This window comes from Ambystoma mexicanum, chromosome 4q (assembly GCF_040938575.1).
Source record: "Ambystoma mexicanum isolate Mex_15411 chromosome 4q, UKY_AmexF1_1, whole genome shotgun sequence".
NCBI classification, from domain to species: domain Eukaryota; kingdom Metazoa; phylum Chordata; class Amphibia; order Caudata; family Ambystomatidae; genus Ambystoma; species Ambystoma mexicanum.
Window position 1 is genome coordinate 1,077,511,471 of NC_090928.1, and position 24,510 is coordinate 1,077,535,980.

Genomic DNA, 24,510 nt, shown 5'->3' on the forward strand with positions numbered 1-24,510 from the left:
TGAGGGTATAATGGGAATGTGCCTTAGGTTCACTTTAGCTACCCCCAAAAGCTTCCCGTCAAATATTGACAGCGACTTCAATGGGATCAACCTGCAAACAAACCATCATCTTGCCACCATTTTCCATTTCCATTGAATTCAAGGGGAAAACTCTCCAGAAAACATCTGCCTTCACCCGTTTTTTGAAAATCAATAGGTGGAGAGAAAAGCATTTTTCAATGGGATCCAGTCATATTACCTAAAGCAGATTCTGGCTTTATCCCTACACTTCTAGACTCAATAGGTTCAGGTTGAGAGGTACACTTACTATCCTGCACCCACACTGCATGCCCTCTCTCTCCTGATCGGACACTGGTTCAGTAGACTCTTAGTGGGGACAAGGGAAATTGTGTATAACTCTAGGAACCCCTACATTCTCATACAAGACAGGGGTACCTGTAAAAGACCCCCAGAAAAAACTGTATGGGTAGAAGTAAGGATTCTAGTGATCAATGTTTACCTATGAGGTGCCCAAAGAACTGCTACTACCTATGCCTGTTGGCCTCTATAGGGTTCCATGTAATAATGTCCCCGCAAAAATGTCGCCTGACAAAAAAGTCGCTGTTTTTTGTGGAGACATTATTACATTGAACATGCGGGGGACACCCCCGAACCCCTTAAATTGTTTTCTTTTTTTACAAGGGGAGCAGGGCATATCCCCGCAACCCGTCCCCATACATAAAGCCACCATATATAATGTCCCCAATGGCGTTTCCCGGCGACATTATGTATGGGGCCATTATTACCTGATACCCTATATAGGGCCTGCCTAGACAGTGCATGTGTTTCCCCAAGGAGAAAAAGTCCAAGATGCATTTTTGTGACTTTATTCTCATCGAAGTGCAAGCCCAATATTTCATCATCGACCTGGTTAAGGCTTGACTTAATCCAGAGTAATTAAGGACCTAATAACCTCTCGAACTGTGCTGTTATGTCAAACATTCATAACAATAAACGGACATACATTCTTTAGAATACATATCATACTAACAGTACATGAAAAATTCAGTGCTCACATTTCCTAAAAACGTAAAAGCACATGGGTGCTTGGACACTGTAATCGCCCCTTTGGGCCGTATGTTATCCGTATGGTATCCATTCCGCGAACCAGCATTGCTGTTGATTATGCTGCTTATTGCGCTGTCCTAAGAGTACTACTGCGTTAGCTCTTTAAAATGTGCAGCTACACGTACTAGTCATGGCACTGACCTTTCCTGGGGCCCTTGAGGAAAGTGCTGTGTGCCTGTGGGAAAGTGCAAAGTGCCTACTAGCTAAACCTGTTTATACTTGGATAGCTGCACTCAGATCAAATGAGAATTCTGAAACTGGGCGCTGGCTAGTTTCGAGAAAATGTGTGGTTATTTGGTACTTGCATCTGAGGGTAGGGGAGCCCACTCCTGCCACCACCCATGGATGTTCCCCACAATGTGGGTTTATGTAGGGTTAAAGCAGCAACTTACACGACCTTTTGTGGGTGAAGGATGCCCTAACTATTGCAGACGTGCAAATTATATATATGAATTATGCAGGAAAAATCGTTTTTTGAACTGTTGACCTTGATTGCCAAATACTGCAAAACCTTTGTGTATAGGTTGGCATTCATGACAGGCACTCCTCTTAGGCAATGGCCTTGCCCATGTGTTGCTGCTTTAGGCTGGTCACTGTCATCTTGTTCTCAAACTACACTGGTAGTGTTGCTGTTTATTACTATAGCGTAGCTGCAGCAATGATATGCGGGTTGACTGGAGCAGTGTGCAACATGGCCGGTACAAGCACCCAGTATTGTCACCTTCCAGCTCATTGCTAGCCATGAAAATCACAACTCGCATGGCCCTTCCCACCACCTTGGTCATCACGTTCGTAATTAACAATGAGCCAGCCCAGGATGAAGGGACCGTGGGCAGTGCACACTCTTGTTGCTTGTTGTGTGACTATTACTGAATGAGAGTTAAAATGATAAAGTTGTCAAAATACCACATCATAATCAGACTGTCTGAGAAAATAAGTGCCAGTGATCAGAAATAAGTGTCGGGGCTCGGCCCTGGAAACACTTCCACAAATGAAGTACTCCACACAGGCTTAGCGCATCGGTTTTGTCTTGAATGAAGGTGGCACCTCAGAAACGCTTACTCTGTCTTTAATAGCATGATAAGGACCTTACCCCTCAAATATATGCCAGTCCTCAAAAATATGTGCTGGGGCAAAGTCCCTGCAAACATCTGCACAAATTAATTATTGTGTATAGGGAAGCTGTGGCTCCTATAGAATGGCGTAGTCGTGTGCGCCGTGGCTGCTTAGTGGGCGGTTTTATTTTTTGTTTATGAAAAGAATAAACTACAGGAGACCGAAATATTTTCACAAGAAGACATTTGCGAGGCCCTCTTCTCTTATCCCGCATGATACTGAAAGGTTGGTGAAGCTGAAATACAAAAGAAGATAACGGGTGAGAGATAAAGAGTATAGCTTTTAAATGTGTTGCTGAAGTGCCCTTTCCATTATCTTCGGAGTGTTTCTATATTTATATTTATCTTTACATATATATCTATAATTATATATATTATTCAGAGAAAAACCTTAGCTAAGAGAGAGTTAAGGTGATCTGATTTAACGCAACAAAACCCTGAAATTCAGCGGATGTGAGAAATGATGACCATCTTAACTCAGTGTTAACCCGTAGATGTCTGTGACGAATTGGATTCAACTTCGCCGGAGTACAAGGGGAAGAGTAGGGATAAAATGGCCCACTCAGCTCTCACACTTCTACAAACCAAAACACAACGCAATCATAAAGGTAAAGCTGGGACAGTTAAGAGATATACGTCCTTCGTCTTTTGAGGTAACATGGGCCGAGGGAATTCTATGCTTTTAAGAGGGTTGTGAGGGTGAACCAGTAGTGACCCAAACAGCACAGTAACACAGTCCAAAATAAAGGTAATGTTCAATCAAGATTTTATAATAATATATATAGTTTAGTTAAACACATCATCTGCACGTAGAAGGAATAGAGAAAAGTCTACAGAAACCCGCCTCAAAGGAAGAACAAAGACGATACAAAAGACTGGAGAAGGTAGCACTCTGAACATAGTTCCAGGGGTGGTAAGTAAGCCACAAAAATATCTTGGATAAAAACAGGCATGATTGTGACCTCACCAGTCTCTAAGATCCAAGTGGACAGAGGAGACAGCTCAGAGTCAACATTACCTGGATTCAGTTCTTGGTGGGCTGACGAAGTCAGACCCAGTGTCAAACGTAGATGTGAGAGGATCAAGCTTAGTTCACGCCCGTTGGAGTGTGCAGGTCGATGGGGCAGCAGTTACTTCAGGCCTAGAAGGTAATGAGCTTTAGTGGTTCAATCCCTGCTCCGGGATGGAAATGATGTTGTCCCTTTGATACCACACCTACAGTGCTTTGCTCTAGAGGAAGTGGAGGGGACAGGAAAGGGAGAAAGGGACAGAGAGAAACAAAATGGTGGCATGGAAGTTTCCTTACATTGAACAGAGCACTCCTGCCTATCATAATCCCACCCCCTTCACTTCTCACTGAGAACAAATACCCTTAGAGATGCAGCACCCTTGTGTGAGACTACTCCTTTTGAATTGGTGTGCTCTTTTAATGCCCAGGATAGCTGCCTGCTGTGCAGCTGTTTCAGACAGAGGGTGCAACCTGCCCTCACAAAGGCCCGGCCCTCCAGGTTCCTATCCTGCCATTTGGCAGGCTACACCTGGCTGACCAGAATACACATCACTGTTCACAGCAGAGCTGTCTCACAGGAGCTGACACATGGGCAATATCAATTGGGATGTGGTGGTCTTGATCATAAGTCTCACCATGCTCTATGCCTAAACTCAGGTATAGCTTTGTTAGAGATTATTTTATCCCCATCATGGGTTACCTATGATCATTGTAGTTTTGGTACAGGGTTCATGTCTTAAGTGCAGTCCCTGTGAGGCAGAGACCTTCTGATGCTGCTGCCGTCATGTGGGTATTTGCAACTTCTGACCCTGCTCTGTGCCACAGGTAGAACAGGCGCTGCAGATCAGGATGCTGATGCAGACAGACACAGATACATACTATACGTTTGGCATGGAACTTATGACAGGGGAATCTGATCAGCAGATTACCCTTTCAGAGATGGAATTACCCGCATCATTTTATCATTTAATAAAGATCAAAATATCCAGGGCTTTGCCCCCTTGCCAGATGGCAAATTCCTCACAATGTCCCAATGATGTAATTTTGTATGAATATCCTTTCTATAATATGATGTATTTGCTCATTGACCATACAATGAGGTGTGGGGGGTGGGTTTGGATGGTGCGATGAATCCTGCCAATCCCTCACTGAACCCCTGCCTAAAGTCTCCTCCCAGGTGGCCAGGGAAAGGCAGACACTTCCTGATCCTGACCTTGGGGCTGGTGCTCTGCGGGAGGATCACCTGGGAGGAGACAAGGCCCAGGGTGGTGAGGAGATCCCGTGGGATGAGACACTGTATTTGTCTTTCAAAGGGGAGAACCTTTTACAAGTACAAAGGTATGCAATGGCTTATTGTCGGTTTGATTTGTCTAAACCACAAATTGAACGTCCTAATGTGCTAAAGTTGAGATAAAATCTTTAATAAACATCTTATGTAAGGAAAGCCCGTCTGAGACTTATAAAGTTAAAAAACATCCCAACTCCCAGAGGTATAGAGAAAGGAAATCTGTTAATGATGGGTTAAAATAACTGCCTTCTCTTTTTCAGGTAAATGCTTGTAATGATATCTTAAACATACTTGGAAGAAGTGAATCTGAATTTAAAAGTAGAAAGCTGACAAGAAGACCTAATTCTGTTGTTAGGGATTTCAATTCCCATAATTCCATAAGTACTGGGATGAGGAAGAGGGCCCAAGAGCAATGTTGTAGAAGTAGTCGCCTGAGGGCGGCAGAGAGGCCGGGACTATTTTAAAGCAGATTTCAACTGTCGGTCCTGAGAGGGTCCTTTTCCCCCTAAATATTAAGAGCAGAGATTGCGCGTGGGAAGCATGAAGGAAGAATGCTGTCCCCCATGTGAACTGAGTAGCAGAGACTGCAAAGCAGGAAGCATGCATGAGACCGTAGCCGAGGTTTGGTGTGCACCCAAAGGTCTCAGGAGCAAGGCAATCTCTGTACTCAGTGGGAAACAAAGGCAACTTAATCAAGGATGTGTGTCAGTTCGGAAGAAGCCAGAGTTGTGGAAGTTTAACAGTATGCAGAGGGATTGAAGACAGAAGCCGGCGAGTGTTACTGAGTGTTCTAATCCCTTGTGTGAACAAACCATGGCAACAGTAGCAAAGAAGAATCACTTGCATGTGAGTGAAAGCACTGTTAACCCGACTGTTGATTGTCTGACAATGACTTTAACAAATGTAGCACTTACGTATGAGTGAAATTACCTGAATGGCACTAATTGAATATTAGATTGAAGAAAACAGATGAAATACTAATCACACATGCCTAAAGTGATTCGGAAGTGAAGGCTAACTGAAGAGTCATTTGTAAAGCAGTAGAAAACATTGTAACACTAAATCTAAGTGACTAAACTTTAATAATTGTGATTTCCAAGGAACAAGCATTGCCCACAGCCAAGAGTGGTACACGCATTGCCCAGAGCAAAGAGTGTTACAAGAATTGCCTATAGTAAAGAGTGGTATAAGTATTGCCCACAGTCAAGATGCGTATAAGCAGTGTCCTGAAAATTGTACACAGTTTATTCAGAGTTAAAAAGAGACTAACAACAAGGCTTACCACTAAGCTTATGAGACTAACAGGAAGGGAAGGGGCAAATGCAATGTCTTGAAGGGGTGAAGCTTATTAACGGGCATTGTTCCATAAGATAGAAGCTGCTATACATTTTCACATTGCCAAAGCCAAAAGGAGGAGTTGGAGGATTACATTGCAGAAAGACAAAAGTGGCAACGAGGCTGCCCTTCTAGAAGGTGAATGTTCATAAGAAGAGTGTCTTGCTTATATGAAGATGTTGAGAAGCACTAATGTGAATCTCGTCTTTTCTGAAAAGTTGTTGAAAGTCACAAAATTACAAACTACTGAAGCTGTGATAAACTTTTGTTGTCAGTAGATTTAGAAATTCAAAAGCACTGTTCTTTGTGGAAAACTATCAGGCTGGCGAGTAGATCCGCCTGGTGAATCCTTGTAGAGGTGGACCTGCTCTGTCTGAGAGTAAACCAGGTGGAAGTAGAAGTGCTGTGAAGTTATTCTGACAATTATCCAAACTGTGGTTTATGGTTTTGGTAGAGGAGTTGAGAAAAGCTCAAAAGAAGTTGTATTTCTTTGACATTTATGAGTTGTGACAAAACCATCCTTACCAAGAATATCATTGATACTATCTGATGAAGTGAAAACCATTCTTCAAGAAAGAAGAATAACATTTCCTTTGTTGAACATAGAATTAACAGAATTTTCTTTTTTAAGGTGCAAAGAACTGTGTTGGAACTTTGTTGTAAACCCGTATTTTCCTTGTTTCTTTTTGTTGAACATTGGAACTGAATCCAACTTAAAACCTGGGGAAGGGAAGATCACCCAGGCTATCAAGAGAGACTATGAATGCATTACATTTGCAATTGTTGTTGTTATAAATTGCCATATATTTTCTTGTGTATTTTATGTACACGTGTGAGGGCCAGATATCCTTTGTTAGAGTGTTTCCTTTAGTTTATTTTAGGCAGGGAAATCCTCGTCAGTTAGGGATAGTAAGGCCTTTATTGAAACTTATGATTTAATAAAATGGAATATTTTGAGAAATCCTCTAAAAGCTGTCCGACTCATATTTCTGATCTCTCACAATGGTCATCACTTTTCAGATCTGCTGAATTTCAATGGTTTTGTTGCATTAAATCTGATCACCTTATTCTTTCATAGCTAAATTGTTTTCACTAAATTTCAAGGGTTTTGTTATTCTATCGTTTCTTCAGGGCCCACTATCTAAGGCCTTCGGCCACTGTACATGTTGCATCAATAGGTTTCTTTGGGCCCCATAGCCATGGTCTTCGGTCGTGGACAATGTACATTTTACACCAATAATTTCTTGCCCAAAGACCCATTTTCCCCTCCCTAGTAGATGCGATAATTGCAGGTATAAAATAACTTTTATCTCCAAACGGTAATGTTCCAGAAATCATTTCCGATTCCCATGGTAGAGTAGCAGAGTGCCGATTCCCCCTGATATCGGAAAAAACTGTTGGGAATTAAAATGTCTTCCCCGTTCTCACAGGCATTCACCATTTGTCCCCGTCCTCTTACCTTGATACCTCAATGGCTTTTTTTTCTCTCCCTTTTCCTATCACTCTTTGGTTCGTGTGATGCAGTTTCTTTTCAGATCATGTCTTGCGATGTTGTCACAGGAATCTCGTGATATTCCCTAGTATTCCCATGATAAGCCACCAATATTCTACCCGTGACTGGCTCCCCAGCCCACTTGCAACTCCACAACTTCACATGGTGTTCGTTCCCTCTCTCCACCTCTAGGCTGATGTGATTGCAATCTTTTTCCTCCTCTGAATATTATTTTGAGCATTCTTCATTTTCGGCTTTCCCTTGTATTATCGCGGGAAACGCTCACATCAAGCCAAAAAAAGGCAGCTTTTCATTAAAAAAAACCTTTAAGCCTCTTTGCTGCAAAGTACCATGTGAGATATCTGAACGTTGTTTTGAAGCAGGGGGCACTCCCTTCTCCATCAAATATATTAAAAACAACTTTATGGATTTACCCCAAACCAGCAAAGGAAATAACCCAAGTGCCCAAATTATTTCTTATTTGGTACAAATAAGTCCAGCAGTTTTCATGCTACTGCTGTTCAACCAGTGAACATTTTCACTATGGGAAAGTGAATGGGACTAGGAGAAAAGACTTTTTGTTTTCAGGGCTCCAAATTAAGATTGGATAAGCAGGCGCTACAAGCAGCTACTGGGTAGTCAGCAGTAACTAGTCACCAGGAGCTACCACTGGGGAACGAGGAGCTAGTGCACAGCGTGAAACAAATCTAACTTCCAGATAAAATGCAAATATATTATTATATCTACTATGTATGACCCCTTATGCGTTAATATAGATTTGTCCTAATGTTTATTTATAGATTGTCACAAATGCACAGAGATAAATTCACATAGTTGTTTTTGTTAGGCATCAGTTGGCCTGGGGAGCCAAAAGTAACTTAGAAGTTAAACTAACCAGGTTCTTCTAGGTTATAAACAGGAGCTAAATTGCTCCAAGTTCCCCTCAATTTGAAACCCTGGTTTTCTTAATAACCTTTTCATCTTTTTCCCCAAATTTCTGGTATGGAAGGGTCTGTGACAAACTTTTTTGGGGAAATTCTCATCAAGATCCATCCAGCGAGCCAAAACGTGATTATGGAATTTTTGGAAAGCTGTATGGACGCAGGGTTCACCTTATAGCCGATCTATAATATATATAGAATATTGGAGCAGCAGTATAGTTAAGGTTGCATTAAACATTGTAGAGGAAAAGGCACAAATGTTTGTTATTGTCCGTGAAACTTCACAACATTTGGCATAGAACTGATCCTTCCACATCTAAGTGCAACCCATTTGCCCTATAAGGCAAGTGTTTTTCAATGTATGGGATGGTCCCCCTGCACATGTGCAACACTGGGGATCCTTCAAAACAAAACAAAGGTAGCATTCAGTGATGGGTCAGAAATGAAAGTCAGACACAAAGATGTCATGTTTTTGGTTAAAGATATTTATTAAATAAAAATGGGTTGGGGAAATGCCTCTCTTGCCCTATTCCAAATAGGAACTTCCCTACCTAGAAACAAAAACTAAGGATATGTCTGTGTCAGGATGCCAGTAACTGAAAAGCTGTCATTGTGTCCAAAACATACTATCATGACACTCACACGATAAACAAAACAACAAAGGGGTGCAAGGAGATTTTGGCAAAAGTGTTCAAAACCAAAAGTATAAGAACAAAAATGTTCTCCAAGGTAAAGACCTTAGGATCCAGAGGCTGGTGCCCTTCCCCATGATATTTAAATAGGATGGCAAAAATGTCTCTTTAGCTAACAGTTACTTATTGTTGTCACTGGACTCACAAAGTTCTTGTTTAAGCAATAGGGTCTGTAACAGTCTTTTGGTAGACTTTCTTGTAACTTTGCAGTTCTCCTGGTATACTCCCCTGCCAGGAATCTTAACACAATTTTAGCTGCCTCATGTACTCGCCTGCCAAGACTTCTCTCATTGTTTTTCCAGATCACCTGGTATGCTCCCTTCCAGGAATCCTTATACAATTTCAGCTGACTGGTGTACTCGTCTGCTAAGATCTCTTATCTGTTTCACAGTTCTTTGGCTATACCACAATAGCATATACCACGAGGTGCTTGGTATATCTGTCTATGGTAATATTTGCTCAAACATATTTGCTCAAACATTTCCCCCCCACTGGCATCTCTTGTATCTGTACTTGATTGGGGTTTGCCTTTGTAATTTGCCTTGTCTGGATTCAAACATTCTTTTTATTGCGTTTTCAATTTGTACTTTGCCGTGACTGCATTCAAGCAAAGTTTGGGTATTTTCAGCATCTGAAATTTCATACCATCCAAAACTTGTTGGCGCGCTTATCGGAATGCCATCGGGGTCCCCAGCTGCTTTGGGAAGACTCACCAGTTCCGAACAGCATCTCTGATTCTGCTCGCCCATCTACAGTGTGGTTTCTTCACCCGCTTTCCACTTTGGAGTATGCAGACGTTCTTCCAGCGTCCTGCACAGCTCTACCGTCACACGCTGGCTTTCCTTTTCGGGCCAGACTGGAGAATGCCGTCTCTTTGAGCTGCCCAACATCCAGGAGCTCCTGCGCAGCTTACATCGTCTCCACAGCCCTTCTTGCCTGCATGCTGCGTTTCTCCTCCTGTTCTGGCAGCCTTCTCCGTTTCACCACACCTGTCCATGTTCCTCGCATTCGCGACCCTCAGCATGGGGTTCAACGTCCTCATGTGCACTCGATCCGATGCAGTTGCCATCTTCAAATGTCCTGTGCACTGAAGTCGGAAAAACAACTACCCTGCATGTTGTACTTCGAGCTCCTGTCACTTTGAACGAACTCCCTCATCCTCCTCGTCTCAGTACCTAGATGGTTATGGGAGTTGGAGTCCATGGATGTCATTGGACCTTTAACTCTTGGATGGTTTTTCCCCGAGATTTCACATAAAGGCACATCCAAAACAAAAGGTGTTATGTGTGTGTTGTGTGTGTTTGGGTAAAAGGGGGAACCTGACCAGAATGACAATAAGCCATTAAGCACTTGGGCATTAGAGGGTCAACCTCTTGGGAAAGGGGGATACTGTGTCTCATCCAATGAAGTTATGACATCTCCCCACCCAGTGGTTGTCTCCTCCCATGTCGTGCTTTGAAACACTTGTGTGTAGGCGCGTTATAAATGCCATATCATATCATATCATATCATATCATATCATATCAGATCATGTGTTCCTCCCTCATATAGCCTCCAAAGGGTCAGGATCAGGTAGCGGATGCCATCCCCTGGCCACATGGGAGGAGGTTCCTGCCGGGGAATCTGTGAAGACTCCATTGGATTCATCACAATTCCCTCAGGGGCACCCCACAGTGCTGCTGATTACGCCAGGCTGCCTCTGGCATACACGGCATGGCTATGAAGGATTTTGAGGGGTCGCTCCATGCTGCTGCTGTCCTGAGAGGACACCTTCAACATAGTAGCACTCTAGGAGTGCATTTGCATTCAAGTGCACCTTAAGGCAGCCCTGGCCAGGCTGCTTTCCAAGTAAGGACTTTATTAAATTGCACACTCAGCAGGGGAGCCAGCCAATCAGGTGGCTAGGAACGAGGGCTTGAACCACCCCGCTGGCATCTTACCAATGCCATCGTCCCCCACCCTCCACCCACTTACCTTACCTTTTTCTTTTACGAACCCCGACTTCCCCCACTTACCTTATTTTGGCTGCCGCACCTTCCTCTCAGCTTCCCCCGGCCATCATGAAAAGAGAAGCCCCGGCTTCACCTTTCCATGGTGGCCATCTTGTAAAGGATTGTCCTTCCTACAGCGGGACAACGCGCGCTTCCTGTTGTAGGAAGGAACATCGTTTTTTTTAGCACCCTGGGTTACCGCTTTGGTAACCCGGGGTGCTAATGGCCTTCGTCCCCCGTTGCAGCCCCTGGAATGGGGGCCAACGGCGCGGAGCCCTTGTTATCCGCCTTTGCTTCGCTCGGGCCAATAACTTGGGCTACCGGGCCATTATCCCCCATTGCAGCCGCTGGAACGGGCGATGAACGCCACATTATGAAGTGCTCTTTCTAAGGACTAAATATATATTTTAAAATACTCTTTTGGCCTTATAATAACTTATAATACCTGTTCATAGTGGGCAGTGTGCAATGTGTTTACCCCTTTTTTCAAAAGGTAAGACTGCTGATGCACAGGAACTTGTGTTGTGCATTTAATCTAACCCAGTGTTTCTTTATAGGTATTTGGAGTATTTCTACACATTTTGCCTTTCCTGTGATCAATTGCCATCTGACAAGGGTGTTGAAGCCTTGGCTTTTTTGATTCTATCTCTGAAAGGTTCATTTGCTGATCAGATTCCTGTTTTGTACGTTCCATGTTAAAAGCATTGTGTACAACAGCGCACTGCTGCATCAGTTGTCTGATTGCAGCACCTGCCCTACAGTGGCCCAGAGCAGGTTCAGGTCACAGGTGCCCTCTCGACCGGTGAAGTGACAACCAAAGTCAGTGCATCCCAGTGGTGCTATATAAGATATGCACCCCTGTTATAAATTATTATGATTCTGAGTAGCCCAACCTGGTGCATGGTAAACTCTAAATTTAACGCATGCCAGAGTTAGGGCATGGTGCATGGCACTGCTCATAATCGTTGGAGCCACATCAGATTTGATATCTCACATGTGTCAGCTCCTGTGAGTCAGCTAAACTGTGGAAGGTGATGTGTATTCTGGCCAGTCAAGTTGGTCCTGCCAAGAGACAGAACGGGAACCTGAATGGCCATGCCTTTTCTTTGATCTCTTTGTGAGGGTAGGCAAGACTCTCCCACAGAGACAGCCACTCAAAAGGAAAATGTCCTAGGCTTAGGAATCAAAGGAGCACACCAATTCAAAAGGAGTAGTCTCACACCAGGGTGCTGCACACCAAGGGGCCTTTGATCCGATTGAGAGGGACGGGGGTAGGGTTAGTGTAGACAGTGGGAGCTCTGTACAGTTGGGAGAAGGTTCCACCATTTTGTGTCTGTCTGCCTATGCCTCACATTCCTGTCTCCTCCATTTCCTCTATCACAAAGCACTATGGGTATGATGTCAGAAGGGCATGTCTTTCAAGAACAGTGATGGGACCCATAAAGCAGGCTAGCTTTAGTCTAATCACCTATGGATGTTTACCTTTAAAAGAAGGTGCCTCACATCACTTCTTTGAATCTTCTTTTGGACTTCAACCATTGCAGATTTCAATGGACCCTGTTGGGAGAGCAGTACTTTCCAAAGTCCACCAATTGTAAGGTGAAGACATGTGGTCCAAGGCAGAGGCAAGCTCTGTCCCCTAATCATCCCCAAGGACAACTGGCAGTGAACCAGCTGCTGAAACAAGACCTGGATCTCTGCCAGCCACAGCAGTACCCAGAACCCCACCTTGTCAAAGGACCCCTGCAGTTGTATGCCAGCCTCCCCCGCGTTTGGAGCCCGAGAACAAGGGCCCATCTTGTCCCTGACTTCCTGGCCTGGAGTGATGCTCACAACAATCTGAGGAGTGACCAGCCACTGGAGCACGGCCTGCATCTCAGCCAGCCACAGCGGTACCCAGAACCCCACCTTGTCAAAGGACTCCTGCAGTTGTATGCCAGCCTCCCCCGTGTTTGGAGCCCGAGAACAAAGGCCCATCTTGTCCCTGACTTCCTGGAGTGGGGCTCAAAGCAACCTGAGGAGTGACCTGCTGCTGCTGGAGCAAGACCTGCCTCTCAGCCAGCCACAGCGGTACCCAGGACCTCACATTGTTGAAGGACCACTGTGGTTGTGTGCCAGCCTCCCCTGTGTTTGGGAGCATGTGAAAAAAGCGTATCTTGTTTATGAGCCTCTGGCCCGGGACTCACAGTACCCTGGGAGCCAAGACAACTAGTAGCCTAGTGTTTTTTGCCATTGAACTGTGTGAAGCCATGTTTCAAGAACAGTTCAACACATTTCTACCACCTGGACCCTCTGGCACTGCCTTTGGGCATGGTGAGGAGAAATTGGCAGGTGAGGAGCTGCATGAATTTGAGAGCAGCATTTTCCTGAATGGTGCATGGGTATCTCATCTCGTAGGTGAGTGCAAGAACATCACTAACCCCACTCTGTCTGTAGGATGGAAGCATTATCCTCACAAGTTGAGGTAATTTAATATGTGTGATGATCTAGGAGTAAAGCTTGACTCTTTATGAAAGCCGCGTCCAGGTTATGGGGGATTGCAAGGTCTGCAATGTCAGCGATCTGTAGGACAAAATAAGGGTCATTTAGGAGCATCACAATCTGAGTTTGGGCCAGAGGTGGTGAGTGAGTAGTGATCCGTGGGATAGAATTAAGTTTATGCCGACAAAAGTTGTATTTAGCCTGTCAGGCCATCTATGGCTACTGTTGGGTTGGTGTTGGTGGAACATGAGACGGATGTGAAACACATGGAAGTGTTGTATCTGAGGACTGCAACACCTGAGTTTAGGACCTTCTGTCCTGAACAGGGCCAAGCAGGAGATCTGCATGTCTTCATCTGCCCTTTGCTTTGGACGCCCAGGTTAGAGATGTCATGGGTACTAAGAGTTTAGAGCAGATGCAAGGTGGGTGGAACAAAGAGAATGGGAAGTGGAGAAAAAAACAAAACTCTGGCAAGCAGTCATTGCATGGTGGGTGGTGCAGCAGATCATGTGACCTTGCTCTGCTTGCAACAGCCAAACAATTGCAAAAGTGCAAAGGTTGAAAGGCGGCTTAAGTGGGGAATGGAGGAGGACGTGACAGACGGAAAGGGCAGGAAATAGGGGGTGGAACAAAGACAAGCAGCAAAGGTCACCAGAGGCAATAACAAGACACTCACCAATCATAATTCCTGAGAATGCCAGAATAAGGGCAGCTACAAGGGCAGAGGTCACCACAGACAAGACCAAGGATAAAGGAAGATGATTCTCTGGATCACTGGGGCGTGGGTCGACTGTAAGTAAAAAATAGAGCTGTCAGTGGACAAGATTCACAATCATTTAACAACATATGTATGAACGTAAGCATTTGAGCCTAGATCTGTTGTTGCAAGAAGCATTGTTGTTAATGTTTGTGCAACAGAGAGCCTTGTACTTTCCCAATTTCCTTACATGGCTATATTAAAAAGACATTTCAGAACTACCTGAGCTGGTGTGACAATCTGTGATACTAGAAACAAATAGACCACATGCAACCCAAAATGTGGGCACTAGCATAGCCAGCAGAACAAAGGTTAATGCATTGTAACAGCTGTCCATACATAGGTATTTAGTATATTAGTGCCAGTTGATGGCCAAAATGCCATTTCGCCCACATGTTCACTGACATTGCAATTTCTACAATTCTCAGTTTCTCTCCAAAAGAAGTGCACCGTCTCCCAGAAAACCAAATCCCTATTACCTTTTTCCAACAGTGTCCTACACACCTCCAATTAAAACACACACAACCTGCCATCAAACGTACCCAAACAGCCATCAAAAGCAAACGAACATCCACTCATCACTTAAAAAAAGCAACCACCATTCTTCAACCGAACATTGGCCCTCATTCCGAGTTTGGTGGTATCCCACCGGTAATTCCAGCGGGATGCCACCAAAATGGAATTAGCATTCCTGCGGCCTGCTATCCTAGTATTACCGGGATATTACGGGTGGTGGGAACGCTGGTAACTCCCCATTCCATGGAGTCCCATAGGACTCCATGGAGGTAATTGCAGCATGTTATTGCCGGATGGGGCCTGATCTACCGGCAGGTCAGGCCTGGAGGTAGATCCGTGGCCCTCACCGGCAAACTTGAGTGTTCCCCGATCTGGTAAAAATGCTGATGCTGGAATTACCAGCAACCTTACCAGCATTTATTCTGGACCAGGTGTTAGACAGAAACCTCTGCAGTTCCCTCTGGGACCACTGCAAAAGATTTAGGACTACAGGTGTTTGGCAGTAAACCCACTTGGTAGCAGTCTGTACCACACAGATTCACTTGGTAGCTGTGGCTGAGCAGTCAGACTTCCCTCAAGAAGAGTTAAGCAGTATGTGGAGTATACAATATAGGGCAATTCTTCACAGTAAGACAAGCAAACACGCAACGAGGCTCAGTGTAAAGATATTAAGGTATTTATTTATAACGAAACATCTATCAAAAACACTATGGCACTATCACGGCAAACAAATCAAATACAATTACTCTACGAAGAAGAAATGATCAATCCCCCTAACAATATTTCGACAAGTCTAGGTTCTACCGGCACCACTTATTTGCAGATAGAGGTGTATGCCTCAACCTAGATGGCACTCTAATATTAGTTAGGACGGGAGAGAAAAATAAGCAGGTTACGAAATCAACACAGTTCAATACTTCACGGGAAAAATGCAAGGCAAGAAGGCAAGAACCACAATAGATCATAAAGTTCAGAGGCCAGGTCCACTCGGAGAGAGGCAAGGCGATATGTCCCAAAAGTCTCTTGTGGAGAAGCGTTTGAGTCTTTGTAGCAAATTGTTATCGGCAGATTGAACTAGTTCAGAACAATACGTGAGAAAGCTTGGAGGCGACCCAACGGAAAGGAGAGGATTAAGACACCTCACTTGAACCGATCGAAAGGGGAGCCAGGCGGACACGGTACCTTGTTTGTGGAGAGACAGCTCCGGCGGGGGCAGTTGTTCCTGGTGGTGGATGCACGTCGGGTCTTTGCCAAGAGTAGAGATGATCTCGTCGTCGAAGAAAAGTGAAGTCCGGTGCACCACCAGGGAAGAGACCAGCCGCGGAGTGCTCCGTCACAAGGCACCACCTTTTGGTCGCGGTACAGGGGAAGTGGCTATCCGGTTGCCGAGGTCCTCTGCACGGGCAATTCGACCACTGCGTCCTGAGGCGAATAAAAAGCAAAGGGGACTGGTTGTTCCCACCAGTCAGGGGAAGAGACTCTCCGGCAGGGAGATCTCCTCTGTCGTCGGGAAGTGGTGAGTCGGTTCCGCAGGGCTCCACCGGAGGTGTCGTCGTGCAGGTCGGCTCAGCGTTACCCTCGTCGGATTCTTATTTCCTGTGGCGACTTCTGAAGATCCAGTCCCAAAAGCCCTGCTTTTATGCAGAAAACCCCCATTCATTCAGCCTAGCTGTCAATCAACACATGCTAAGTGGTGAGCGGGGAGGCTCACCACTTGGGCCAATACCTCCAGAGTGCGACCGGAGTTGGCAAGGCAACTCGGTCCAGGGTGCCTAAACCCCCTCCAAAACCCCTGTGGTAACCCAGACAGAATGTTACCACTTTGGAGGGTCTCTGTACAGAGGCCCGCCAAAAGTGGAACAAAGGGCTCAACCTTTGGTTTAGGAGTCACAGAGACGTACACAGACGCCATTTTTAAAAACCGAGTTCTGGCAGAAAATACCATCCGATAGACTTATTTAAGATAAGTAGACCGGTGGTATGTTAGAGATTAACGAGAAACAGTATCAATCTCTAACAATGGGAAGAATCCCATAGGGTTATATTCGGGGTCGAATATAACAAGTAGTTTCCACTGCCACCAGCCAAAACTCGATGAGGGGGGACGGGACAGTGCTCCCTCGAATAACAGACCTAGGAGTAATCGAATTACCCCTACTAGTACGTCCACAATAGGATGGTTTGTACCAGTTCTGTTAGTAAATTTAGGTCTAGTAAAGCCAATGGTGACTTTACATGCCCGGGGAGACAGTAGTCAGTCCCCGGGTATGGAGTCTATGATGGAGGTCCGCTAGGATGCCCCAGTGTTACGGCACGTAGGGTACGGTCTAACACACATAGCAAAACATATGAGACCCTATGGAGTAAAAGACCCCATAGCCCATAGAAAATATTGACAATCAAAGGAATTACACACATTCATGTCCAAGAGTGGGAGAAAAAGAGTCTCACTCTTGGCAGGATGGAAAAAACAAACTCCAGAAATCCAGCAAAGCTGCTGGGGGACTCACTAGGTTAGGAAATTCAGCATAAACAGAGAATTCTCCCTAACACTCACCCCCCCCCCCCAGACTAAGGGACCGGAGGATTTAATCCACTCCTGGATGAATCTCATACCTCTAGTCGATGACATACATCCTAGAGAGACATCAGCATTTTGGTGGTGACACCCTGACATGTGCTCAATGGTGAAATCAAACCCTTGCAGGCAGATCGACCATCTCAATAGTTTTGGGTTTTCCCCTTTCATTTGCATTAACCATCTCAAGGGTTGGTGGTCAGTCTGAATGACAAAAGTAGAACCATACAAGTACGGCCTAAACTTCTTCAGAGCCCACACGATAGCAAAGCACTCTCTTTCGATTGTTGCCCTCCTTGTTTCAGGATCCTTCAGCTTGCGGCTGATGAAGCAAACGGGGTGCTCCCTACCTTTCCCATCCAGTTGACTGAGTACAGCACCTATTCCTACATTTGAAGCATCTGTCTGCACAATGAAGTGTTGGCGGTAATCAGGAGCTCTGAGTACTGGGGCTTGGCAAAGAGCCTTTTTCAGGTTTTCAAAAGCCTGATTGCACTCCTCGTTCCATCTAACCTTTTTAGGAAATTTGGGCGAGGAGATGACATTCAGTGGAGAAGCTATGGTCCCATAGTTCTCTATGAAATTCCTGTAATACTCAGTGAGGCCTAGGAAGGCTCTCACTTGGGTTTGAGTAGTAGGTGTTGTCCAATTTTGCACAGCTTCAATCTTGCTGAGCAAAGGCCTTATTTCTCCTCCTCCTACCTCATGTCCAAGATAGACTACCTTACTCTGTCCAATTTGGCATTTACTTGCCTTTATGGTCAGATTGGCTCGTCCAAGAGCCTGCAAAACATCTCTTAGGTGGGTTACATGTTCTTCCCAGGAATTGCTGAACACTGCGATGTCATCCAAGTATGCCATGCAGAAGTCCTCCATCCCATTCAGAACCTGGGTTACCATCCGTTGAAACGTAGCAGGTGCATTCTTCAATCCGAAAGGCATTACTTTAAACTGGTATAAGCCAACGGGGGTAAAGAATGCAGTTTTCTCCTTGGCATGGTCTGTCAGGGCTATTTGTCAATAGCCTGACGTCAAGTCAAATGTGCTGAGGAACTTGGCGGCGCCAAGTTTATCCACCAACTCATCTGTTCTTGGCAAAGGGTGGGCATCAGTCTTGGTGACTGCATTAAGAGCTCTATAATCCACACAGAATCTAAGTTCTTTAGATCCGGCCTTTGGTACTAACACAACTGGGCTAGACCATGGACTAGTAGAGGGCTCTATTACCCCGAGATCAAGCATCTTGCTGACCTCACCTTTGATGTGGGTTCGTACGTTCTCTGACATTCGGTATCCTCTGCTTTTGACCGGCAGACAGTCACCAGTGAGTATGTTGTGCTGGCCCCATGGGGTCAAGCCTGGTGAAAGCGAAAACAGAGAGGCAAACTGATTCAACATAGATTTGCACTCTTCTTGTTGCTCGGGTGTCAGATTGGAGGAGAGATTTACTCCTTCAATTTTTTCATCTAAAGGTAAGCCTCTGAGGAGATCCGGAAGAGCTTCACTCTCTTCTTCTTCCTCGGATGATGCTAGAAGCAACGCTCCTACATCGGGTCTTGAGACATATGCTTTGAGTTGGTTGGTGTGGAAGACTGTCGGAGCCTCCTTGGGATTGCCCAAGTCCACCAGATAGTTGACCTCTCCGAGTTTACCCACAACTCTGAAGGGTCCCATCCACTTATCTTGCAAGGCCCTCTGCCTTGTTGGGATCATAACGAGAACGAGCTGGTCTGGAGCAAACTCAACCATGTTAGCCTTTTGATCGTGCCAGTGCTTGAACAATGCTTGTCCAGCTTTCAAGTTATCGCTTGCTTCCGTCATCATGTGCGACATTCTCCTCCGGAGACCTATCACGTAGTCAGTCACTCTGACTGGCTTGGGGGAAGGAGCACTCTCCAACCCCTCCTTAATCAGGGCCAATGGACCTCTGACGGGATGACCATAGAGAAGCTCGAAGGGAGAGTAACCTACTCCCTCCTGAGGGACTTCTCTATAAGCGAAGAGAAGGCATGGCAGTAGAAGGTCCCACTTACGTTTAAGGGGTTCTTATAAAGCACCTATCATGCTCTTCATGGTTCGGTTGAACCGTTCTACCAACACATTGGTTTGTGGGTGGTAAGCTGTTGAGAACTTGTACGTAACTCCACATGTTTTCCACATGGCTTTCATGTAGTGGGACATAAAGTTTGACCCCCTGTCAGAGATTACTTCCTTAGGAAACCCGACCCTAGTAAAAATACCAAGGAGGGCCTTAGCCACAGCCAGAGCTGTAACAGTCCTCATAGGAATTGCCTCAGGATACCTAGTAGCATGGTCTACTACAACAAGTATAAACCTGTTGCCTGAGGAGGTTGGAGGATCAAGGGGACCAACAATGTCAATCCCTACTCTCTCAAATGGGACTCCCACAACTGGGAGAGGCACTAAAGGTGCCACATTCTTGGACCCAACCTTACCAGAGGTCTGGCAGGTGTGGCAGCTCCTGCAGTGTTTTTCCACTTCGGCCCCCATCTTCGGCCAATAGAAGTAGAGAGAGAGCCTTTCCTTAGTCTTCTTGAAACTCAAGTGACCAGCCAAAGGAATCTCGTGGGCTAACTGCATGAACTGTGGTCTGTTCTCTTGGGGTACTACAAGTCGTTTGTAGTCTCCAGGTGCAGACTCGGTCGGTTCACTGTAGAAGAGGCCATCTTCCCAGTGCAACCTGTATTTCCCAGGCTCTTGCCCTTCAGCCTGAGCTTCTGCCTGGTGGCGAAGACCTTCCAGAGTTGGACATTCCCTCTGTCCCTTACTGAAGTCTGCCCTGCTGGGTCCACCTTCTCCCAGTAAAGACTGCAGCTCAGGATGGTCAACAGGATCCAGATGTCCAATGAGTTCCTGGCCTTCCATTAGCTCTTCCTCAGAGTCTAATTCTACCACACAGGGTTGTACCTCCCTCTCAGCCTCGGCTGGAGGTGGAGTTACGGGTGTACTTTTGGACAACCGTGGGGAAGTCCTTGTTGGCTGCACTGGAATGCTGGCTGCTAGTTTCGGGATAGAAGTCTTAGGTTGCCCTTTCGCTTCTGATTTCTTGGAGACAGCGGCCGACAATTCCAGTGGAGCAGGAGTGATTTCTTTCTTCATCATCTCCTGGAGAGTACCGCGCATGGTCCTCTCTCTTGCGGGTCTGGTTAGCTCCTGTAACCGTTTACTAGGAGGTCTGGGAGTAAGCGATACAACTCCGAGAGTTTTCAAATCGTTACCCAACAGTACACGTCCTGGTACCTCACTCTGTATGCTGACAGGTATCTTCACAGTCATGTCGTTACACTGGATGAGAACTGGTAATTGGGCAAGCATCTGCAGAGGCCCTCCAGCTAACTTGGTGAGGCGTTTGGGTGCCTTAGCAACATCCTCAGCCTGAAAAAATGATTTATCCACCACAGTTATGCTGGCCCCAGTGTCCCTAATGGCAGGAGTCTCCTGACCATTCACCTGGACACTGTCCTTATAATACTCTTTAGTATTATCGGGGATAGAATTATAGACATCTAAATTCTGTTGTTCCCACAACCCCAGAGATACTAAAGAAACGCTGGCTGAGACTCCAATGGGTTCGTCAGCTAGCAGTAGAAAGTTTCCACTTGCCATTTGGACTTCCTCCTCTGGAGCGAAGGCTAAGGAGACAAGCTGGACCCCTGAAGGTTTACTCTTACATCTGGGATCTCCTTTCACGTGGTCAGTCGAGCCACAAACAAAGCATTTACCGAATGCTTTCTGGAATGGTGGCTTGTTCTGACCTCCTTCCGGTTTGGCACCAGAAGACACACTATTCTGCTGTGGTTTTCCTTGTGGCTTACCCTTCTGGTTTTGTTTGGGGCCCTCTTTGGAATTTGAGTTATTAGAATTCTCTTTTGAGTCTTTTTTAGGCTGTTTTCCCTCATCCTTTTTCTGAGTTGCCCCAGAATCCTTATGAGTAGCCCTGTTGGCCACCCATAACTCAGCAACCTTAGCTAGCTTCCGGGAATCCAATTCCTTTGAATCAGCCAAGTGCTGTCTGAGCTCAGGAGAACAGGCATCATAAATAGACTCCAACATAAAAAGATTCCTCATACCCTCATAAGTGTTCACTTTGTAACCCTTAATCCATTACTCTAAGTTTTTCAACACTTCACTCATCCAGGTAGCCCAAGGGGTACCATCATGCTTTTTGAGGGTTCTAAACCTCTTAAGATACTGGGAAGGGGTCTTCCCGAATTTAGCTATCAAAACTAGTTTCACATTTTCGTAATCCGTCTTATTCGCCTCCCCCAACTCCATTACCACATCAGTCGCCACAGGAGGGAGCCTAGAGAACAACCAGGGAAGTAAATCATTCCCGGTGATGTCCTGGAGCCCATGATTGTACTCAAACAGTTTCAACCAATCCAACACATCCAATCTCGGTTCATACATACCCACTAATTCCTTTGGCATCCGGGGTCTTTTGGGACTGGAGCTCCTAGAGGAACCAGAGGAGAGAGAAGCATTTTCCATAGATAACTTTTTCATCTCTAACTCGTGATTAAGTTCTATTTCCCTGAGTCTTAACTCAGCTTGCTTCTGCTCAGCCTGGGCATTCATCCGTCTGAACTCGAGCTCTTGGTTTCGTTCAGATTGAGCCAAGAACCATTTGTTTTCTAATTCGAGCTTCATTTTTTCGAGTTCAAAATAAGCAGGGTTACTTGTGGGACCTGGTATGGGCCCCGTAGGCACAGCTGGTAAGGCAGGTAGAGGAGCAGGGGAGACAGTTTTGTTAGCCTCTCCGTCCTCGTCAGCCTCTTCATCGCTATCATCAGGATTACGATTTAGATCAACACCATCACTGTTATCTACATTTGCTGGAGAAATTGGTTCCTCTGAACCAGTACCCAGACTTTGGTTCATCAGCAATCTCTCTATTAATTCTAACTTCTTGCCTCTTACAGAAAGATTCTCTTGCCTACAGAGAGCTCGCAAACTCTCAGTATTTTCACCTGACAAGGACTCTTGACTGTAAGTTTCCATCGCAGACATGTTTTTGAAAGTTGCTTTTTAGTGCTAAGCTTTGTGGTTAGTTATTCTAAAGAGTCGAAAAGCACTCTAAACTGTATACTCGATACAAATCCCACCGCTGTACACCAGTGTTAGGCAGAAACCTGTGCAGTTCCCTCTGGGACCACTGCAAAAGATTTAGGACTACAGGTGTTTGGCAGTAAACCCACTTGGTAGCAGTCTGTACCACACAGATTCACTTTGTAGCTGTGGCTGAGCAGTCAGACTTCCCTCAAGAAGAGTTAAGCAGTATGTGGAGTATACAATATAGGGCAATTCTTCACAGTAAGACAAGCAAACACGCAACGAGGCTCAGTGTAAAGATATTAAGGTATTTATTTATAACGAAACATCTATTAAAAACACTATGGCACTATCACGGCAAACAAATCAAATACAATTACTCTACGAAGAAGAAACAATCAATCCCCCTAACAATATTTCGACAAGTCTAGGTTCAACCGGCACCACTTATTTGCAGACAGAGGTGTATGCTTCAACCTAGATGGCACTCTAATATTAGTTAGGACGGGAGAGAAAAATAAGCAGGTTACAAAATCAACACAGTTCAATACTTCACGGGAAAAATGCAAGGCAAGAAGGCAAGAACCACAATAGATCATAAAGTTCAGAGGCCAGGCCCACTCGGAGAGAGGCAAGGCGATATGTCCCAAAAGTCTCTTGTGGAGAAGCGTTCGAGTCTTTGTAGCAAATTGTTATCGGCAGATTGAACTAGTTCAGAACAATACGTGAGAAAGCTTGGAGGCGACCCAACGGAAAGGAGAGGATTAAGACACCTCACTCGAACCGATCAAAAGGGAAGCCAGGCGGACACGGTACCTTGTTTGTGGAGAGACAGCTCCGGCGGGGGCAGTTGTTCCTGGTGGTGGATGCACGTCGGGTCTTTGCCAAGAGTAGAGATGATCTCGTCGTCGAAGAAAAGTGAAGTCGGTGCACCACCAGGGAAGAGACCAGCCGCGGAGTGCTCCGTCACAAGGCACCACCTTTTGGTCGCGGTACAGGGGTAGTGGCTATCCGGTTGCCGAGGTGCTCTGCACGGGCAATTCGACCACTGCGTCCTGAGGCGAATAAATAGCAAAGGGGACTGGTTGTTCCCACCAGTCAGGGGAAGAGACTCTCCGGCAGGGAGATCTCCTCTGTCGTCGGGAAGTGGTGAGTCGGTTCCGCAGGGCTCCACCGGAGGTGTTGTCGTGCAGGTCGGCTCAGCGTTACCCTCGTCGGATTCTTAGGTCCTGTGGCGACTTCTGAAGATCCAGTCCCAAAAGTCCTGCTTTTATGCAGAAAACCCCCATTCATTCAGCCTAGCTGTCAATCAACACATGCTAAGTGGTGAGCGGGGAGGCTCACCACTTGGGCCAATCACTCCAGAGTGCGACCGGAGTTGGCAAAGCAACTCAGTCCAGGGTGCCTAAACCCCCTCCCACACCCCTGTGGTAACCCAGACAGAATGGAACCACTTTGGAGGGTCTCTGTACAGAGGCCCGCCAAAAGTGGAACAAAGGGCTCAACCTTTGGTTTAGGAGTCACAGAGACGAACACAGACGCCATTTTTAAAAACCGAGTTCTGGCAGAAAATACCATCCGATAGACTTATTTAAGATAAGTAAACCAGTGGTATGTTAGAGATTAACGAGAAACAGTATCAATCTCTAACAATGGGAACAATCCCATAGGGTTATATTCGGGGTCGAATATAACAAGTAGTTTCCACTGCCACCAGCCAAAACTCGACGAGGGGGGACGGGACAGTGCCCCCTCGAATAACAGACCTAGGAGTAATCGAATTACCCCTACTAGTACGTCCACAATAGGATGGGTTGTACTAGTTCTGTTAGTAAATTTAGGTCTAGTAAAGCCAATGGTGACTTTACATGCCCGGGGAGACAGTAGTCAGTCCCCGGGTATGGAGTCTATGATGGAGGTCCGCTAGGACACCCCAGTGTTACGGCACGTAGGGTATGGTGTAACACACATAGCAAAACATATGAGACCCTATGGAGTAAAAGACCCCATAGCACATAGAACACATTGACAATCAAAGGAATTACACACATTCATGTCCAAGAGTGGGAGAAAAAGAGTCTCACTCTTGGCAGGATGGAAAAAACAAACTCCAGAAATCCAGCAAAGCTGCTGGG

General features: G+C 45.7%; 1 protein-coding gene across 1 annotated transcript in view; it reads right to left on the reverse strand.

The window, feature by feature from the left end:
• Positions 1 to 24,510, reverse strand: part of ALK (ALK receptor tyrosine kinase) — a 3,554,133-nt gene that overhangs the window by 138,802 nt on the left and 3,390,821 nt on the right. Inside the window, exon 19 of the mRNA XM_069608653.1 lies at positions 14,128 to 14,241. Within this exon, the coding sequence (XP_069464754.1) occupies positions 14,128 to 14,241 (114 nt within the window). The remainder of the gene's footprint in view (positions 1 to 14,127; positions 14,242 to 24,510) is intronic.